Source organism: Entelurus aequoreus, linkage group LG17 (genome assembly GCF_033978785.1).
Source record: "Entelurus aequoreus isolate RoL-2023_Sb linkage group LG17, RoL_Eaeq_v1.1, whole genome shotgun sequence".
NCBI classification, from domain to species: domain Eukaryota; kingdom Metazoa; phylum Chordata; class Actinopteri; order Syngnathiformes; family Syngnathidae; genus Entelurus; species Entelurus aequoreus.
In genome coordinates this window covers 24,580,930-24,602,940 of record NC_084747.1, presented here as the reverse complement: position 1 = coordinate 24,602,940, position 22,011 = coordinate 24,580,930, and the positions used below count along the sequence as shown (strand labels likewise).

Below are 22,011 nucleotides of genomic sequence, written 5' to 3'. Positions count from 1 at the left end.
CATGCACACAAAGACAAGATCATTGTGTCAAGTTGGCAGCACTCATGCAGCCTCCACACTGCACACACATCCATGCACACAAAGACACAATTGTTGTGTCAAGTTGGCAGCACTCATGCAGCCTCCACACTGTACACACATCCATGCACACAAAGACACGATCATTGTGTCAAGTTGGCAGCACTCATGCAGCCTCCACACTGCACACACATCCATGCACACAAAGACACGATCATTGTGTCAAGTTGGCAGCACTCATGCAGCCTCCACACTGCACACGCATCCATGCACACAAAGACACAATTGTTGTGTAAAGTTGGCAGCACTCATGCAGCCTCCACACTGCACACACATCCATGCACACAAAGACAAGATCATTGTGTCAAGTTGGCAGCACTCATGCAGCCTCCACACTGCACACACATCCATGCACACAAAGACACGATCGTTGTGTAAAGTTGGCAGCACTCATGCAGCCTCCACACTGCACACACATCCATGCACACAAAGACACGATCATTGTGTCAAGTTGGCAGCACTCATGCAGCCTCCACACTGCACACACATCCATGCACACAAAGACACAATTGTTGTGTCAAGTTGGCAGCACTCATGCAGCCTCCACACTGCACACACATCCATGCACACAAAGACACAATTGTTGTGTCAAGTTGGCAGCACTCATGCAGCCTCCACACTGCACACACATCCATGCACACAAAGACACGATCATTGTGTCAAGTTGGCAGCACTCATGCAGCCTCCAATCTGCACACACATCCATGCACACAAAGACACAATTGTTGTGTCAAGTTGGCAGCACTCATGCAGCCTCCACACTGCACACACATCCATGCACACAAAGACACGATCATTGTGTCAAGTTGGCAGCACTCATGCAGCCTCCACACTGCACACACATCCATGCACACAAAGACAAGATCATTGTGTCAAATTGGCAGCACTCATGCAGCCTCCACACTGTACACACATCCATGAACACAAAGACAAGATCATTGTGTCAAGTTGGCAGCACTCATGCAGCCTCCACACTGCACACACATCCATGCACACAAAGACAAGATCATTGTGTCAAGTTGGCAGCACTCATGCAGCCTCCACACTGTACACACATCCATGCACACAAAGACAAGATCATTGTGTCAAGTTGGCAGCACTCATGCAGCCTCCACACTGCACACACATCCATGCACACAAAGACACAATTGTTGTGTCAAGTTGGCAGCACTCATGCAGCCTCCACACTGCACACACATCCATGCACACAAAGACACAATTGTTGTGTCAAGTTGGCAGCACTCATGCAGCCTCCACACTGCACACACATCCATGCACACAAAGACACAATTGTTGTGTCAAGTTGGCAGCACTCATGCAGCCTACACACTGCACACACATCCATGCACACAAAGACAAGATCATTGTGTCAAGTTGGCAGCACTCATGCAGCCTCCACACTGTACACACATCCATGCACACAAAGACAAGATCATTGTGTCAAGTTGGCAGCACTCATGCAGCCTCCACACTGCACACACATCCATGCACACAAAGACACAATTGTTGTGTCAAGTTGGCAGCACTCATGCAGCCTCCACACTGTACACACATCCATGCACACAAAGACACGATCATTGTGTCAAGTTGGCAGCACTCATGCAGCCTCCACACTGCACACACATCCATGCACACAAAGACACGATCATTGTGTCAAGTTGGCAGCACTCATGCAGCCTCCACACTGCACACGCATCCATGCACACAAAGACACAATTGTTGTGTAAAGTTGGCAGCACTCATGCAGCCTCCACACTGCACACACATCCATGCACACAAAGACAAGATCATTGTGTCAAGTTGGCAGCACTCATGCAGCCTCCACACTGCACACACATCCATGCACACAAAGACACGATCGTTGTGTAAAGTTGGCAGCACTCATGCAGCCTCCACACTGCACACACATCCATGCACACAAAGACACGATCATTGTGTCAAGTTGGCAGCACTCATGCAGCCTCCACACTGCACACACATCCATGCACACAAAGACACAATTGTTGTGTCAAGTTGGCAGCACTCATGCAGCCTCCACACTGCACACACATCCATGCACACAAAGACACAATTGTTGTGTCAAGTTGGCAGCACTCATGCAGCCTCCACACTGCACACACATCCATGCACACAAAGACACGATCATTGTGTCAAGTTGGCAGCACTCATGCAGCCTCCAATCTGCACACACATCCATGCACACAAAGACACAATTGTTGTGTCAAGTTGGCAGCACTCATGCAGCCTCCACACTGCACACACATCCATGCACACAAAGACACGATCATTGTGTCAAGTTGGCAGCACTCATGCAGCCTCCACACTGCACACACATCCATGCACACAAAGACAAGATCATTGTGTCAAATTGGCAGCACTCATGCAGCCTCCACACTGTACACACATCCATGAACACAAAGACAAGATCATTGTGTCAAGTTGGCAGCACTCATGCAGCCTCCACACTGCACACACATCCATGCACACAAAGACAAGATCATTGTGTCAAGTTGGCAGCACTCATGCAGCCTCCACACTGTACACACATCCATGCACACAAAGACAAGATCATTGTGTCAAGTTGGCAGCACTCATGCAGCCTCCACACTGCACACACATCCATGCACACAAAGACACAATTGTTGTGTCAAGTTGGCAGCACTCATGCAGCCTCCACACTGCACACACATCCATGCACACAAAGACACAATTGTTGTGTCAAGTTGGCAGCACTCATGCAGCCTCCACACTGCACACACATCCATGCACACAAAGACAAGATCATTGTGTCAAGTTGGCAGCACTCATGCAGCCTCCACACTGCACACACATCCATGCACACAAAGACACAATTGTTGTGTCAAGTTGGCAGCACTCATGCAGCCTCCACACTGTACACACATCCATGCACACAAAGACAAGATCATTGTGTCAAGTTGGCAGCACTCATGCAGCCTCCACACTGCACACACATCCATGCACACAAAGACACAATTGTTGTGTCAAGTTGGCAGCACTCATGCAGCCTCCACACTGCACACGCATCCATGCACACAAAGACACAATTGTTGTGTAAAGTTGGCAGCACTCATGCAGCCTCCACACTGTACACACATCCATGCACACAAAGACAAGATCATTGTGTCAAGTTGGCAGCACTCATGCAGCCTCCACACTGCACACACATCCATGCACACAAAGACACGGTCGTTGTGTAAAGTTGGCAGCACTCATGCAGCCTCCACACTGCACACACATCCATGCACACAAAGACACGATCATTGTGTCAAGTTGGCAGCACTCATGCAGCCTCCACACTGCACACACATCCATGCACACAAAGACACAATTGTTGTGTCAAGTTGGCAGCACTCATGCAGCCTCCACACTGCACACACATCCATGCACACAAAGACACAATTGTTGTGTCAAGTTGGCAGCACTCATGCAGCCTCCACACTGCACACACATCCATGCACACAAAGACACGATCATTGTGTCAAGTTGGCAGCACTCATGCAGCCTCCACACTGCACACACATCCATGCACACAAAGACACAATTGTTGTGTCAAGTTGGCAGCACTCATGCAGCCTCCACACTGCACACACATCCATGCACACAAAGACACGATCATTGTGTCAAGTTGGCAGCACTCATGCAGCCTCCACACTGCACACACATCCATGCACACAAAGACAAGATCATTGTGTCAAGTTGGCAGCACTCATGCAGCCTCCACACTGTACACACATCCATGAACACAAAGACAAGATCATTGTGTCAAGTTGGCAGCACTCATGCAGCCTCCACACTGCACACACATCCATGCACACAAAGACAAGATCATTGTGTCAAGTTGGCAGCACTCATGCAGCCTCCATACTGTACACACATCCATGCACACAAAGACAAGATCATTGTGTCAAGTTGGCAGCACTCATGCAGCCTCCACACTGCACACACATCCATGCACACAAAGACACAATTGTTGTGTCAAGTTGGCAGCACTCATGCAGCCTCCACACTGCACACACATCCATGCACACAAAGACACAATTGTTGTGTCAAGTTGGCAGCACTCATGCAGCCTCCACACTGCACACACATCCATGCACACAAAGACAAGATCATTGTGTCAAGTTGGCAGCACTCATGCAGCCTCCACACTGCACACACATCCATGCACACAAAGACACAATTGTTGTGTCAAGTTGGCAGCACTCATGCAGCCTCCACACTGTACACACATCCATGCACACAAAGACAAGATCATTGTGTCAAGTTGGCAGCACTCATGCAGCCTCCACACTGCACACACATCCATGCACACAAAGACACAATTGTTGTGTCAAGTTGGCAGCACTCATGCAGCCTCCACACTGTACACACATCCATGCACACAAAGACACGATCATTGTGTCAAGTTGGCAGCACTCATGCAGCCTCCACACTGCACACACATCCATGCACACAAAGACACAATTGTTGTGTCAAGTTGGCAGCACTCATGCAGCCTCCACACTGCACACACATCCATGCACACAAAGACACAATTGTTGTGTCAAGTTGGCAGCACTCATGCAGCCTCCACACTGCACACACATCCATGCACACAAAGACAAGATCATTGTGTCAAGTTGGCAGCACTCATGCAGCCTCCACACTGTACACACATCCATGCACACAAAGACACGATCATTGTGTCAAGTTGGCAGCACTCATGCAGCCTCCACACTGCACACACATCCATGCACACAAAGACACAATTGTTGTGTCAAGTTGGCAGCACTCATGCAGCCTCCACACTGCACACACATCCATGCACACAAAGACACAATTGTTGTGTCAAGTTGGCAGCACTCATGCAGCCTCCACACTGCACACACATCCATGCACACAAAGACACAATTGTTGTGTCAAGTTGGCAGCACTCATGCAGCCTCCACACTGCACACACACATCCATGCACACAAAGACAAGATCATTGTGTCAAGTTGGCAGCACTCATGCAGCCTCCACACTGCACACACATCCATGCACAGAAAGACACGGTCATTGTGTCAAGCATGTGGTGAGGCTGCATGAGTGCTGCGAGCACTGGAGAGCTGAGGTTCATTAATAGAAGAATGAATAGGTATTTAGAAAGTACTTGAAAAGGTGTGTCCTGCTACGTAAGATATATGATCCAAGTACTTTTGTGAGATACTACAATAGTTTTTATGAAAGGTGTATTTTCTTGACCTGAGTTTTCCACTTGCAGCCTCTCAACTTCTTTGTCTCTCTCCTCCAGTTTGTGTGCCAGAGTCTTGTTGTCGCTCAGCATTCTGACTCCAATCACAGTAAACTTAGGGAGTACTTTGGCAAATACTGCATAGTCTGCTAGATTTGGGAGTACTATCAAGCTCACATGCAGTATTTCTGCTCCCACGACTGCTCACTCTTCTTCATCTGCAACTGCTTGAAACTCAACTCCCACTGCAAGCTGTTCACTTCCTGGACACAAAACACTTGTTTACTACTTCCTAGTAGTTGTACTTTGTAGTAGTTGTACTCTGGTAGTGTACTTTGTAGTAGTTGTACTCTAGTAGTGTATAGTAGATACAATGAACTTTAATGTCATATGTTTGCTTCCTGGACACAGTACACACAAACCACCTATTTAGTACTTCCTTGTCGTCGTACTCTGGTAGTGTACTTTGTAGTAGTTGTACTCTAGTAGTGTACTTTGTAGTAGTTGTACTCTAGTAGGGTATATTAGGATTCAAGGAACTTTAATGACTGATGTTTGCTTCCTGGACACAGTACACACAAACCACCTATTTAGTACTTCCTTGTCGTCGTACTCTGGTAGTGTACTTTGTAGTAGTTGTACTCTAGTAGTGTACTTTGTAGTAGTTGTACTCTAGTAGGGTATATTAGGATTCAAGGAACTTTAATGGCTGATGTTTGCTTCCTGGACACAGTACACACAAAACACCTGTTTAGTACTTCCTAGTAGTTGACTCTGGTAGTGTACTTTGTAGTAGTTGTACTCTAGTAGTGTACTTTGTAGTAGTTGTACTCTAGTAGGGTATATTAGGATTCAAGGAACTTTAATGGCTGATGTTTGCTTCCTGGACACAGTACACACAAACCACCTATTTAGTACTTCCTTGTCGTCGTACTCTGGTAGTGTACTTTGTAGTAGTTGTACTCTAGTAGTGTACTTTGTAGTAGTTGTACTCTAGTAGGGTATATTAGGATTCAAGGAACTTTAATGGCTGATGTTTGCTTCCTGGACACAGTACACACAAAACACCTGTTTAGTACTTCCTAGTAGTTGACTCTGGTATTGTACTTTGTAGTAGTTGTACTCTAGTAGTGTACTTTGTAGTAGTTGTACTCTAGTCGTGTACTTTGTAGTAGTTGTACTCTAGTAGTGTATAGTAAATTCAAGGAACTTTAATGTCATATGTTTGCTTCCTGGAGACAGTACACACCAGTGACGTGCAGTCAGGTGAGGCAGGGGAAGGCGGGGCCTCACGTGCCATCATGGAAAGAAAAAAATGTAAAAAGAAAAAAAAATAATTCAATTGTTATATGTATCCAGTGATTATACTATAAAGTTATTTTCCATTTAACTTCACCAGTTTTAGATTATTTTTATTGAAAATCGCTGAATTTTCACATTTGCCGTTCAAATACTGAGAAGAGACTTGCGGTGAGTCACCAGCCAGTTGTGCCTCACCATGGATTGCGCAATGACTCGGCTAATTGCTGGCCTGCTGTGCAGTGAGAGCGTATTGCTATATGAATTATATTATACATTTAGTTATCTGAGGTATATCATGTACAGTGTATACAGTCAACAACTGTATGTGTGTAACCTATTTCTTGTGCTGAGCAATCATAAAACTGCTGCGAAGACGCACTGGGTAAGGCTCGCAGTAATCCCGCCTCCTGGTGGTAGAGGGCGCTAGTGATCCCAGAGATCATTTTTGCGACTACTCGGCTGCAGAAGAAGTGACAACAAGCAGCAACAGTTAGCAGCGATCGTTGATTTTTTCCTCTCGCCTGGACTTTTAACATGGAGGATTACTTATCTAAATAAATACATAAATGGTAAATGGGTTATACTTGTAAAGCGCTTTTCTACCTTCAAGGTACTCAAAGCGCTTTGACACTATTTCCACATTCACACATTCACACACACATTCACACACACATTCTCACACACATTCACACACACATTCACACACACATTCACACACTGATGGCGGGAGATGCCATGCAAGGTGCTAACCAGCAGCCATCAGGAGCAAGGGTGAAGTGTCTTGCCCAAGGACACAACGGACGTGACTAGGATGGTAGAAGGTGGGGATCTAAAATAAAAGAGTTTTCTAAACTGGACTTTCAATGGAAGCAGGAGGTAATAATTAAAGGAAGATCTCCATCGAGACAGAGAGACTTTTAAAACTGAAGAAAGATAAGGAAGACTTCTATAAACAAGTTATCTATGCTTTTATTCAGAAGGAGCAGCGCATGGACTTCATTTATAAGTAAAGGTAAGACCATAATAACGTTTTTTTAATTAAATGTGCTTTTTTGTGTGCTACAGTTTGTATTTGTAAAGTTAAAGTTAAGTTAAAGTAGCAATGATTGTCACACACACACTAGGTGTGGTGAAATTTGTCCTCTGCATTTGAACCATCCCCTTGATCACCCACTGGGAGGTGAGGGGAGCAGTGGGCAGCAGCGGCGCCGCGCCCGGGAATCATTTTTGGTGATTTAACCCCCAATTCCAAGCCTTCATGCTGAGTGGCAAGCAGGTAAGAATGCTGGTATGAGCTTTTAAACATAACCCGTTAACTGCTGCCAATCAAATGGTGAATAAGATACTCTTTATATGTTTGTAAATCTGACTGTGATGAAGTCAGTGCCTCACCAGCCATGAACCTCACCGCACGTCACTGGTACACACAAAACACCTGTTTAGTACTTCCAAGTAGTTGTACACTGGTAGTGTACTTTATAGTGGTTGTACTCTAGAAGTGTACTTTGTAGTAGTTGTACTCTATTAGTGTGTAGTAGGATTCAAGGAACTTAATGTCTGATGTTTGCTTCCTGGACACACTATACACAAAACACATGTTTAGTAGTGTATAGTACTTCATGGTAGTTGTAGTAGGGTATAGTACTTCATGGTAGTTGTAGTAGTCTATAGTACTTCATGGTAGTTGTAGTAGTCTATAGTACTTCATGGTAGTTGTAGTAGTCTATAGTACTTCATGGTAGTTGTAGTAGTCTATAGTACTTCATGGTAGTTGTAGTAGTCTATAGTACTTCATGGTAGTTGTAGTAGTCTATAGTACTTCATGGTAGTTGTAGTAGGGTATAGTACTTTACAGTAGTGAATAGCACTTTATAGTAGTTTTAGTAGTGTATAGTACTTCATGGTAGTTGTAGTGGTGTATAGTACTTTATAGTAGTGAATAGCACTTTATAGTAGTTTTAGTAGTGTATAGTACTTTATAGTAGTGAATAGCACTTTATAGTAGTTTTAGTAGTGTATAGTACTTCATGGTAGTTGTAGTGGTGTATAGTACTTTATAGTAGTGAATAGCACTTTATAGTAGTTTTAGTAGTGTATAGTACTTTATAGTAGTGAATAGCACTTTATAGTAGTTTTAGTAGTGTATAGTACTTCATGGTAGTTGTAGTGGTGTATAGTACTTTATAGTAGTGAATAGCACTTTATAGTAGTTTTAGTAGTGTATAGTACTTTATAGTAGTGAATAGCACTTTATAGTAGTTTTAGTAGTGTATAGTGCTTCATGGTAGTTGTAGTAGTGTATAGTACTTTGCATTTATAGTACTTTATAGTAATTGTGATAATGTAGAGTACTTTATGATAGTTGTAGTAGTGTATAGTACGTTTTAGTAGTTGTAGTAGTATATAGTACTTTATAGTAGTTGTATTAGTATATAGTACATTATAGTAGTTTTAGTAGTTAACTTTCAAGTAGTTGTAGTAGTGTACAGTACGTAAACAACAATCAACAACAAGGCAGTAAACAATGAACAACAACAACATAGTAAAGAACAACAAGGCAGTAAACAATAAACAACAACAACAAGAAAGTAAGCAATGAACAACAACAAAGCAGTATACAATAAACAACAACAAGAAAGTAAGCAATGAACAACAACAAGGCAGAATACAATAAACCACAACAAGGCAGTAAACAATAAAGAATAACAAGGCAGTAAACAATAAACAACAAATCAGTAAACAAACAACAACAAGGCAGTAAACATTAAAGAACAACAAGGCAGTAAACACTAAATAACAACAGCAAGGCAGTAAACAAACAACAATTAGGCAGTAAACAATAAACAACAAGGCAGAATAATAAAGAACAAGGTAGTAAACCATAAACAAGGCAGTAAACAATAAACAACAACAAGGCAGTAAAAACAAACAACAACAAAATAAAAACAACAGCAAGGCAGTAAACAATAAACAACAACAAGGAAGTTAACAATAAACAATAACAAGGCAGTATACAATGAACAACAACAATGCAATAAACTTAAACAACAAGGCAGTAAACAATAAACAACAAAAAGGTAGCACCATAAAGAACAACAATGTAGTAAACAATGACCAACAACAACAGCAATGCAATAAACTTAAACAAGGAAGCAAACAATAAACAACAAGGCAGTAAACGAACAACAACATGTCAGTAGACAATAAAAACAACAAGGAAGTAAACAATAAACAACAACAACCAGGCAGTAAACCATAAACAACACCAAGGCAGTAAACAATAAACAACAGCAACAAGGAAGTAAACAATAAACAACAAAGCCATAAATAAACAACAACCAGGCAGTGAACAATAAACAACAATATGGCAGTAAACACTAAACAGCAACAACAAGGCAGTAAACAATAAACAACAACAAGGCAGGAAAAATAAACAACAAGGCAGTAAAAATAAAATACAACAAGGAAGTAAACAATAATAAATAAATAAAAAGCCAGTAAACAATAAACAACAACAACAAGGCAGTAAACAATAAACAAGGAAGTGAACAATACACAACAACAAGGCAGTAGACAAACAACAACATCAAGACAGTAAACAATAAACAAAAACAACAAGGCAGTTGACAAACACGGCATTAAACAATAAACAAGGAAGTAAACAAACAACAAGGCAGTGAACAATAAACAACAACAGGGAAGTGAACAATAAACAACAACAATAAGGCAGTACATTGTAAACAACAACAAAAAGGCAGTAAACAAATGACAAGGCAGTAAAGAATAAACAAACAACAAAACCGTAAACAATGAACAACAACAACATCAAAACAGTAAACAAACAAGGCAGTAAACAACAACAAAGCGGTAAACAGTAAACAACAAGGCAGTGAACAATAAACAAGGCAGTAAAAAAATGAACAAAAAGGCAGTAAACAATAAACAACAACAAGGCAGTAAAAATAAAGAAGGCCGTAAACAATAGCAACAACAAGGCAGTAAAAAATAAACAACAACAACAAGGCAGTAAACAATATACAACAACATGGCAGTAAACAATAAAAACAAGGCAGAAAAAATAAACAACAACAAGGAAGTAAACAAACAACAACAACAAGGAAGTAAACAATGACCAACAACAAGCCAGTAAACGATAAACAACAAGGCCGTAAGCAAACACCACCAACAAGGCAGTAAACAATAAACAACAACAAGGCAGTAAACAAACAACAAGGCAGTAAACAATAAATAACAACAACAAGGCTGTAAACAAACACCAACAACAAGGCAGTAAACAATAAACAAAAACAACAAAGCAGTAAACAAACAACAACAAGGCAGTACGTAATAAATAACAACACCAAGGCAGTAAACAAACAACAACAACAAGGCAGTAAACAATAAACAAGGCCGTAAACAAACCCCAACAACAAGGCAGTAAACAAACAAGGCAGTAAACAATAAATAACAACAAGGCCGTACACAAACATCAAGGCAGTAAACAATAAATAACAACAAGGCAGTAAACAATAAATAACAACAACAAGGCAGTAACAAACAACAACAACAAGGCTGTAAACAAACAACAACAACAAGGCTGTAAACAACAACAAGGCAGTAAACAATAAACAACAACACCAAGGCAGTAAACAAACAACAACAGGCAGTAAACAATAAACCACAAGGCCATAAACAAACACCAACAACAAGGCAGTAAACAACAACAAGGCAGTAAACAATAAATAACAACAACAAGGCACGTTAGTGTGCTTCTTAGAGTGTCTGATGAATTGTTGAAGTCTATCATACAGAACATTTTCAAAGAAAAATAGGCACAAAAAACAAAGCTGAGCCTTGTTGTCAAACAAATATGTTGATTGATTGATTGATTGATTGATTGATTGATTGATTGATTGATTGATTGATTGATTGATTGATTGATTGATTGATTGAAAACATATTACCGTCTCCAGTGCTTTGGCCCTCTCCTCACTTTTGTGCAGCAAGCTTTGAGTGTGACTTGTGGCTCTGTCAAGGATGGCCTGAGTGAACAACAAAAAGACAACAACAACAAAACAATAACACACACAAAACAAGACAACAACAATAAGACCACATCAAGACAACACAACAAAAACAAGACAAGACGACGACAACAACAACGAGACAACAACAACAATATGACAACAACAACAAGATAAGAACAATGAGACAACATCAACAAGAAGACAGCAAGAAGACAACAACAGCAAGACAGCAACAACAACAACAACAACAACAATACAGCAACAACAACAAGACAACAACAATAACAACAAGACAATAATACAGAGACAGCAACATCAACATCAAAAACACAACAACAACAACAAGACAACGACAACAAGACAGCAACAACAACATCAAAATAACAAGACAACAAAAACACAACAACAACAAGACAACAAGACAGCAACAACAACAACCACATCAAAATAACAAGACAACGACAACAAGAAAACAATACTGTGTTCAAACCACAGATAGTTATTGACTTTGACTTGTACTGTGTTCAAACCACAGATAGTTATTGACTTTGACTTGTACTGTGTTCAAACCACAGATAGTTATTGACTTTGACTTGTACTGTGTTCAAACCACAGATAGTTATTGACTTTGACTTGTACTGTGCTCAAACCACAGATAGTTATTGACTTTGACTTGTACTGTGCTCAAACCACAGATAGTTATTGACTTTGACTTGTACTGTGTTCAAACCACAGATAGTTATTGACTTTGACTTGTACTGTGCTCAAACCACAGATAGTTATTGACTTTGACTTGTACTGTGTTCAAACCACAGATAGTTATTGATGACACTTCCAACCTTCTAAAGACTTCTTGACGCGTTTGTGCTTGACCAAGCTCCTACTGTACTTCCTGTCACGTGACAGTCATGTGACTCCTCCAGCTCATTCCTCATTGGCTTGTGACCATCAAGGTACTTAACAAGTACTCCAGTATTACAATTCAAGCACACTTCTTAGGAAACTAGCTAGCGCAAAATAGCACCATCAGCTGTTAGCATGGCAATGCTAATGCAACTAGTCACAGTCGCAAAACATGTCTGTATGAATATGTGGATCATTTAGATTGAACATGTGGATGATTAAGATTAAGTATGTGGATCATTAAGATTGAACATGTGGATCATTTAGATTAAATATGTGGATCATTTAGATTAAATATGTGGATCATTTAGATTGAATATGTGGATCATTTAGATTGAATATGTGGATCATTAAGATTGAATATGTGGATCATTTAGATTGAATATGTGGATCATTTAGATTGAATATGTGGATCATTAAGATTGAACATGTGGATCATTAAGATTGAATATGTGGATCATTTAGATTGAATATGTGGATCATTAAGATTGAATATGTGGATCATTTAGATTGAATATGTGGATCATTAAGATTGAACATGTGGATCATTAAGATTGAATATGTGGATCATTAAGCTTGAGCATGTGGATGATTACGATTGAATATGTGGATCATTTAGATTGAACATGTGGATCATTTAGAGTGAATATGTGGATCATTAAGATTGAGAATGTGGATCATTTAGATTGAACATGTGGATCAACTAAATTGAATATGTGGATCATTTGGATTGAACATGTGGATCATTTAAATTGAATATGTGGATCATATAGATAGAATATGTGGATCATTTAGATATAATATGTGGATCATTTAGATTGAATAAGTGGATCATTTGGATTGAATATGTGGATCATTTAGATTGAAGATGTGGATCATTTAAATTAAATATGTGGATCATTTAGATTGAATATGTGGATCATTTAGATTGAATATGTGGATCATTTAGATTGAATATGTGGATCATTTAGATTGAATATGTGGATCATTTAGATTGAATATGTGGATCATTTAGATTGAATATGTGGATCATTTAGATTGAATATGTGGATCATTTAAATTGAATATGTGGATCATTTAGATTGAATATGTGGATCATTTAGATTGAATATGTGGATCATTTAAATTGAATATGTGGATCATTTAGATTGAATATGTGGATCATTTATATTGAATATGTGGATCATTTGTATTGAATATGTGGATCATTTAGATTGAATATGTGGATCATTTAGATTGAATATGTGGATCATTTAGATTGAATATGTGGATCATTTAGATTGAATATGTGGATCATTTAAATTGAATATGTGGATCATTTAGATTGAATATGTGGATCATTTATATTGAATATGTGGATCATTTGTATTGAATATGTGGATCATTTAGACTGAATATGTGGATCATTTAGATTGAATATGTGGATCATTTAGATTGAATATGTGGATCATTCAGATTGAATATGTGGATCATTTAGATTGAATATGTGGATCATTTAAATTGAATATGTGGATCATTTAAATTGAATATGTGGATCATTTAGATTGAATATGTGGATCATTTAAATTGAATATGTGGATCATTTAAATTGAATATGTGGATCATTTAGATTGAATATGTGGATCATTTATATTGAATATGTGGATCATTTAGATTGAATACGTGGATCATTTAGATTGAATATGTGGATCATTTAGATTGAATATGTGGATCATTTAAATTGAATATGTGGATCATTTATATTGAATATGTGGATCATTTAGATTGAATATGTGGATCATTTAGATTGAATACGTGGATCATTTAGATTGAATATGTGGATCATTTAAATTGAATATGTGGATCATTTATATTGAATATGTGGATCATTTAGATTGAATACGTGGATCATTTAGATTGAATACGTGGATCATTTAGATTGAATATGTGGATCATTTAAATTGAATATGTGGATCATTTAGATTGAATATGTGGATCATTTAAATTGAATATGTGGATCATTTATATTGAATATGTGGATCATTTAGATTGAATATGTGGATCATTTAGATTGAATACGTGGATCATTTAGATTGAATATGTGGATCATTTAAATTGAATATGTGGATCATTTAGATTGTGTGGATGTTTTCAGGAGATGTTGAAGAACCGTTATAAAGTTGTGGATGTTTTCATGTCATTCATTGTGTCCCGTACATCATTTTACATGGCCCGCCACATCATTTAGAGTGGCCCGCCACATCATTTAGACTGGCGCCACATCATTTATTGTGGCCCGCCATATCATTTAGACTGGCGCCACATCATTTATTGTGGCCCGGCACCTCATTTATTGTGGCCCGCCATATCATTTAGACTGGCCCGCCACATCATTTATCGTGGCCCGGCACCTCATTTATTGTGGCCCGCCACATCCTTAATGGTGGCCAATGGATGTCTGTAAATGGTATGTGTCAATGAAGTGTTGTCACTAATTGTAGACATTCTTTCCAAAGTGCCATTACTGCACATCTTTAAAAGGTGAATATCATCAACACTTGAATTGTTGTTCATGACAAATGTCTGCTTGACTTAGCAGTTCATCCATCAAACTATTCACTGTAAAAAGGACAAGATTGTACGACTATAGTACCATTTTTCCATTTACAGTACTATGCTGTAAAATTTTACGGCACAATTGTGGCGACGGAGCTGCCATTTTTTTACTGCAAGGTGTAAATATATATTTTTACAATATATGTAAAAGTACTTAATGATCGAATGCATAAGCAAGTGAATAGTAATAATTAATATTAATCAATTATTCATGATTACAAGCAGCCGGAACTGCGATATGACCTTAGTCGGTAAGTCTTTTTTGTTTGTGATCTGGTGGCTTAAAGATGTCAAACTAGAAGAATAAAAAATGTTACTACCTTTCCCTGTAGGATCTTCAGAGCTTCACATTTTCCTTTCAGGTAACGACGTGCAACATCCAGCTCACTGATTAACTCATCAATCATCTGTCAAACACACTGACTTTACTTGTTATTCCACTGTTGACCACTAGATGGCCACATAGTATTGTTATTAATGCATCAATCATCTGTCAAACACACATTGACTTTACTTGTTATTCCACTGTTGACCACTAGATGGCCACATAGTATTGTTATTAATGCATCAATCATCTGTCAAACACACACTGACTTTACTTGTTATTCCACTGTTGACCACTAGATGGCCACATAGTATTGTTATTAATGCATCAATCATCTGTCAAACACACATTGACTTTACTTGTTATTCCACTGTTGACCACTAGATGGCCACATAGTATTGTTATTAATGCATCAATCATCTGTCAAACACACACTGACTTTACTTGTTATTCCACTGTTGACCACTAGATGGCCACATAGTATTGTTATTAACTCATCAATCATCTGTCAAACACACATTGACTTTACTTGTTATTCCACTGTTGACCACTAGATGGCCACATAGTATTGTTATTAATGCATCAATCATCTGTCAAACACACACTGACTTTACTTGTTATTCCACTGTTGACCACTAGATGGCCACATAGTATTGTTATTAATACATCAATCATCTGTCAAACACACACTGACTTTACTTGTTATTCCACTGTTGACCACTAGATGGCCACATAGTATTGTTATTAATACATCAATCATCTGTCAAACACACACTGACTTTACTTGTTATTCCACTGTTGACCACTAGATGGCCACATAGTATTGTTATTAATACATCAATCATCTGTCAAACACACACTGACTTTACTTGTTATTCCACTGTTGACCACTAGATGGCCACATAGTATTGTTATTAATGCATCAATCATCTGTCAAACACACACTGACTTTACTTGTTATTCCACTGTTGACCACTAGATGGCCACGTAGTATCGTTATTAACGCATCAATCATCTGTCAAACACACACTGACTTTACTTGTTATTCCACTGTTGACCACTAGATGGCCACATAGTATTGTTATTAATACATCAATCATCTGTCAAACACACACTGACTTTACTTGTTATTCCACTGTTGACCACTAGATGGCCACATAGTATTGTTATTAATGCATCAATCATCTGTCAAACACACACTGACTTTACTTGTTATTCCATTGTTGACCACTAGATGGCCACATAGTATTGTTATTAATACATCAATCATCTGTCAAACACACACTGACTTTACTTGTTATTCCACTGTTGACCACTAGATGGCCACGTAGTATCGTTATTAACGCATCAATCATTTGTCAAACACACACTGACTTTACTTGTTATTCCACTGTTGACCACTAGATGGCCACATAGTATTGTTATTAATACATCAATCATCTGTCAAACACACACTGACTTTACTTGTTATTCCACTGTTGACCACTAGATGGCCACATAGTATTGTTATTAATGCATCAATCATCTGTCAAACACACACTGACTTTACTTGTTATTCCATTGTTGACCACTAGATGGCCACATAGTATTGTTATTAATGCATCAATCATCTGTCAAACACACTGACTTTACTTGTTATTCCACTGTTGACCACTAGATGGCCACATAGTATTGTTATTAATGCATCAATCATCTGTCAAACACACACTGACTTTACTTGTTATTCCACTGTTGACCACTAGATGGCCACATAGTATTGTTATTAATGCATCAATCATCTGTCAAACACACACTGACTTTACTTGTTATTCCACTGTTGACCACTAGATGGCCACATAGTATTGTTATTAATGCATCAATCATCTGTCAAACACACACTGACTTTACTTGTTATTCCATTGTTGACCACTAGATGGCCACATAGTATTGTTATTAATGCATCAATCATCTGTCAAACACACACTGACTTTACTTGTTATTCCACTGTTGACCACTAGATGGCCACATAGTATTGTTATTAATGCATCAATCATCTGTCAAACACACACTGACTTTACTTGTTATTCCATTGTTGACCACTAGATGGCCACATAGTATTGTTATTAATGCATCAATCATCTGTCAAACACACACTGACTTTACTTGTTATTCCACTGTTGACCACTAGATGGCCACATAGTATTGTTATTAATACATCAATCATCTGTCAAACACACACTGACTTTACTTGTTATTCCACTGTTGACCACTAGATGGCCACATAGTATTGTTATTAATACATCAATCATCTGTCAAACACACACTGACTTTACTTGTTATTCCACTGTTGACCACTAGATGGCCACATAGTATTGTTATTAATGCATCAATCATCTGTCAAACACACATTGACTTTACTTGTTATTCCACTGTTGACCACTAGATGGCCACATAGTATTGTTATTAATGCATCAATCATCTGTCAAACACACACTGACTTTACTTGTTATTCCACTGTTGACCACTAGATGGCCACATAGTATTGTTATTAATGCATCAATCATCTGTCAAACACACATTGACTTTACTTGTTATTCCACTGTTGACCACTAGATGGCCACATAGTATTGTTATTAATGCATCAATCATCTGTCAAACACACACTGACTTTACTTGTTATTCCACTGTTGACCACTAGATGGCCACATAGTATTGTTATTAACTCATCAATCATCTGTCAAACACACATTGACTTTACTTGTTATTCCACTGTTGACCACTAGATGGCCACATAGTATTGTTATTAATGCATCAATCATCTGTCAAACACACACTGACTTTACTTGTTATTCCACTGTTGACCACTAGATGGCCACATAGTATTGTTATTAATACATCAATCATCTGTCAAACACACACTGACTTTACTTGTTATTCCACTGTTGACCACTAGATGGCCACATAGTATTGTTATTAATACATCAATCATCTGTCAAACACACACTGACTTTACTTGTTATTCCACTGTTGACCACTAGATGGCCACATAGTATTGTTATTAATACATCAATCATCTGTCAAACACACACTGACTTTACTTGTTATTCCACTGTTGACCACTAGATGGCCACATAGTATTGTTATTAATGCATCAATCATCTGTCAAACACACACTGACTTTACTTGTTATTCCACTGTTGACCACTAGATGGCCACGTAGTATCGTTATTAACGCATCAATCATCTGTCAAACACACACTGACTTTACTTGTTATTCCACTGTTGACCACTAGATGGCCACATAGTATTGTTATTAATACATCAATCATCTGTCAAACACACACTGACTTTACTTGTTATTCCACTGTTGACCACTAGATGGCCACATAGTATTGTTATTAATGCATCAATCATCTGTCAAACACACACTGACTTTACTTGTTATTCCATTGTTGACCACTAGATGGCCACATAGTATTGTTATTAATGCATCAATCATCTGTCAAACACACACTGACTTTACTTGTTATTCCATTGTTGACCACTAGATGGCCACATAGTATTGTTATTAATGCATCAATCATCTGTCAAACACACACTGACTTTACTTGTTATTCCATTGTTGACCACTAGATGGCCACATAGTATTGTTATTAATACATCAATCATCTGTCAAACACACACTGACTTTACTTGTTATTCCACTGTTGACCACTAGATGGCCACGTAGTATCGTTATTAACGCATCAATCATTTGTCAAACACACACTGACTTTACTTGTTATTCCACTGTTGACCACTAGATGGCCACATAGTATTGTTATTAATACATCAATCATCTGTCAAACACACACTGACTTTACTTGTTATTCCACTGTTGACCACTAGATGGCCACATAGTATTGTTATTAATGCATCAATCATCTGTCAAACACACACTGACTTTACTTGTTATTCCATTGTTGACCACTAGATGGCCACATAGTATTGTTATTAATGCATCAATCATCTGTCAAACACACTGACTTTACTTGTTATTCCACTGTTGACCACTAGATGGCCACATAGTATTGTTATTAATGCATCAATCATCTGTCAAACACACACTGACTTTACTTGTTATTCCACTGTTGACCACTAGATGGCCACATAGTATTGTTATTAATGCATCAATCATCTGTCAAACACACACTGACTTTACTTGTTATTCCACTGTTGACCACTAGATGGCCACATAGTATTGTTATTAATGCATCAATCATCTGTCAAACACACACTGACTTTACTTGTTATTCCATTGTTGACCACTAGATGGCCACATAGTATTGTTATTAATGCATCAATCATCTGTCAAACACACACTGACTTTACTTGTTATTCCACTGTTGACCACTAGATGGCCACATAGTATTGTTATTAATGCATCAATCATCTGTCAAACACACACTGACTTTACTTGTTATTCCATTGTTGACCACTAGATGGCCACATAGTATTGTTATTAATGCATCAATCATCTGTCAAACACACACTGACTTTACTTGTTATTCCATTGTTGACCACTAGATGGCCACATAGTATTGTTATTAATGCATCAATCATCTGTCAAACACACACTGACTTTACTTGTTTTTCCATTGTTGACCACTAGATGGCCACATAGTATTGTTATTAATACATCAATCATCTGTCAAACACACACTGACTTTACTTGTTTTTCCATTGTTGACCACTAGATGGCCACATAGTATTGTTATTAATACATCAATCATCTGTCAAACACACACTGACTTTACTTGTTATTCCACTGTTGACCACTAGATGGCCACATAGTATTGTTATTAACGCATCAATCATTTGTCAAACACACACTGACTTTACTTGTTATTCCACTGTTGACCACTAGATGGCCACATAGTATTGTTATTAATGCATCAATCATCTGTCAAACACACATTGACTTTACTTGTTATTCCACTGTTGACCACTAGATGGCCACATAGTATTGTTATTAATGCATCAATCATCTGTCAAACACACACTGACTTTACTTGTTTTTCTATTGTTGACCACTAGATGGCCACGTAGTATCGTTATTAACGCATCAATCATCTGTCAAACACACACTGACTTTACTTGTTATTCCACTGTTGACCGCTAGATGGCCACATAGTATTGTTATTAATGCATCAATCATCTGTCAAACACACTGACTTTACTTGTTATTCCACTGTTGACCACTAGATGGCCACGTAGTATCGTTATTAACGCATAAATCATCTGTCAAACACACACTGACTTTACTTGTTATTCCACTGTTGACCACTAGATGGCCACATAGTATTGTTATTAATGCATCAATCATCTGTCAAACATACACTGACTTTACTTGTTATTCCATTGTTGACCACTAGATGGCCACATAGTATTGTTATTAATGCATCAATCATCATATGGCACTGTGACTTTAATACAGTGATAATATGGCACTGTGACTTTAATACAGTGATAATATGGTACTGTGACTTTAATACAGTGATAATATGGCACTGTGTAATATCACCACCAAGCGTGGACTACATCAGTGGTCCCCAACCTTGTTGTACTTGCGGACCGGTCAATGCTTGAAAATTTGTCCCACGGACCGGGGGGGGGGGGGGGGGGGGGGCTAGTAAAAAAATATTTTTTTATTTTTTTATTTTTGTCATAAAGAAATACAATTATGTGTGCTTACGGACTGTATACCTGCAGACTGTATTGATTTATATTAATATATAATGTATATATTGTGTTTTTTATGTTGATTTAATTTTAAAAAATATATATATATATTTCTTGTGCGGCTGCGGCCCGGTACCAATCGGCCCACGGACCGGTACCGGGCCGTGGGCCGGTGGTTGGGGACCACTGGACTACATGACTGACCAGAAGTGGTGACTCACCTGGCCAGATGCTTGGAGTCGGTCTTGCAACTCCTGGTTGGACATGTCCATCAGGGACTCTGCTGGTTTGTCCATCAGGGACTCTGCTGGTTTGGCAGAAGTTGTGTCAATAAGTTTAAACAATAATAATAATAGTTACAATAGCAATAATAATAGTAATAAAGTGACGGTGCGCTCTTATTACGTCGTCACTTGAGGACCAGCACGTCTCTCTCTCTCTTTTTGGCCAGGAGAGCGAGGACACACCTGCACACACCTGCACACACCTGCACACTCCTGCACACACCTGCACAGACCTGCACACACACCTGCACACACCTGCACACTCCTGCACACACCTGCACACACCTGCACACACCTGCACACACCTGCACAGACCTGCACACACCTGCACACTCCTGCACACACCTGCACACACCTGCACAGACCTGCACACACCTGCACACTCCTGCACACACCTGCACAGACCTGCACACACCTGCACACTCCTGCACACACCTGCACACACCTGCACACACCTGCACACTCCTGCACACACCTGCACAGACCTGCACACACCTGCACACTCCTGCACACACCTGCACACACCTGCACACACACCTGCACACACCTGCACACACCTGCACA

At 39.2% G+C, this 22,011-nt stretch overlaps 1 protein-coding gene across 1 annotated transcript in view; it reads right to left on the bottom strand.

The window, feature by feature from the left end:
- Positions 1-5,484: 5,484 nt before the first annotated feature.
- The window catches only part of LOC133631791 (cell cycle checkpoint protein RAD17-like), a 111,726-nt gene continuing 95,199 nt past the window's right edge, over positions 5,485-22,011 (bottom strand). Inside the window, exons 17-20 of the mRNA XM_062023952.1 lie at positions 21,385-21,467; positions 15,459-15,545; positions 11,578-11,655; positions 5,485-5,574 (exon numbers count right to left, since the gene is read on the bottom strand). Coding sequence (XP_061879936.1) covers positions 5,485-5,574; positions 11,578-11,655; positions 15,459-15,545; positions 21,385-21,467 — 338 coding nt within the window. The remainder of the gene's footprint in view (positions 5,575-11,577; positions 11,656-15,458; positions 15,546-21,384; positions 21,468-22,011) is intronic.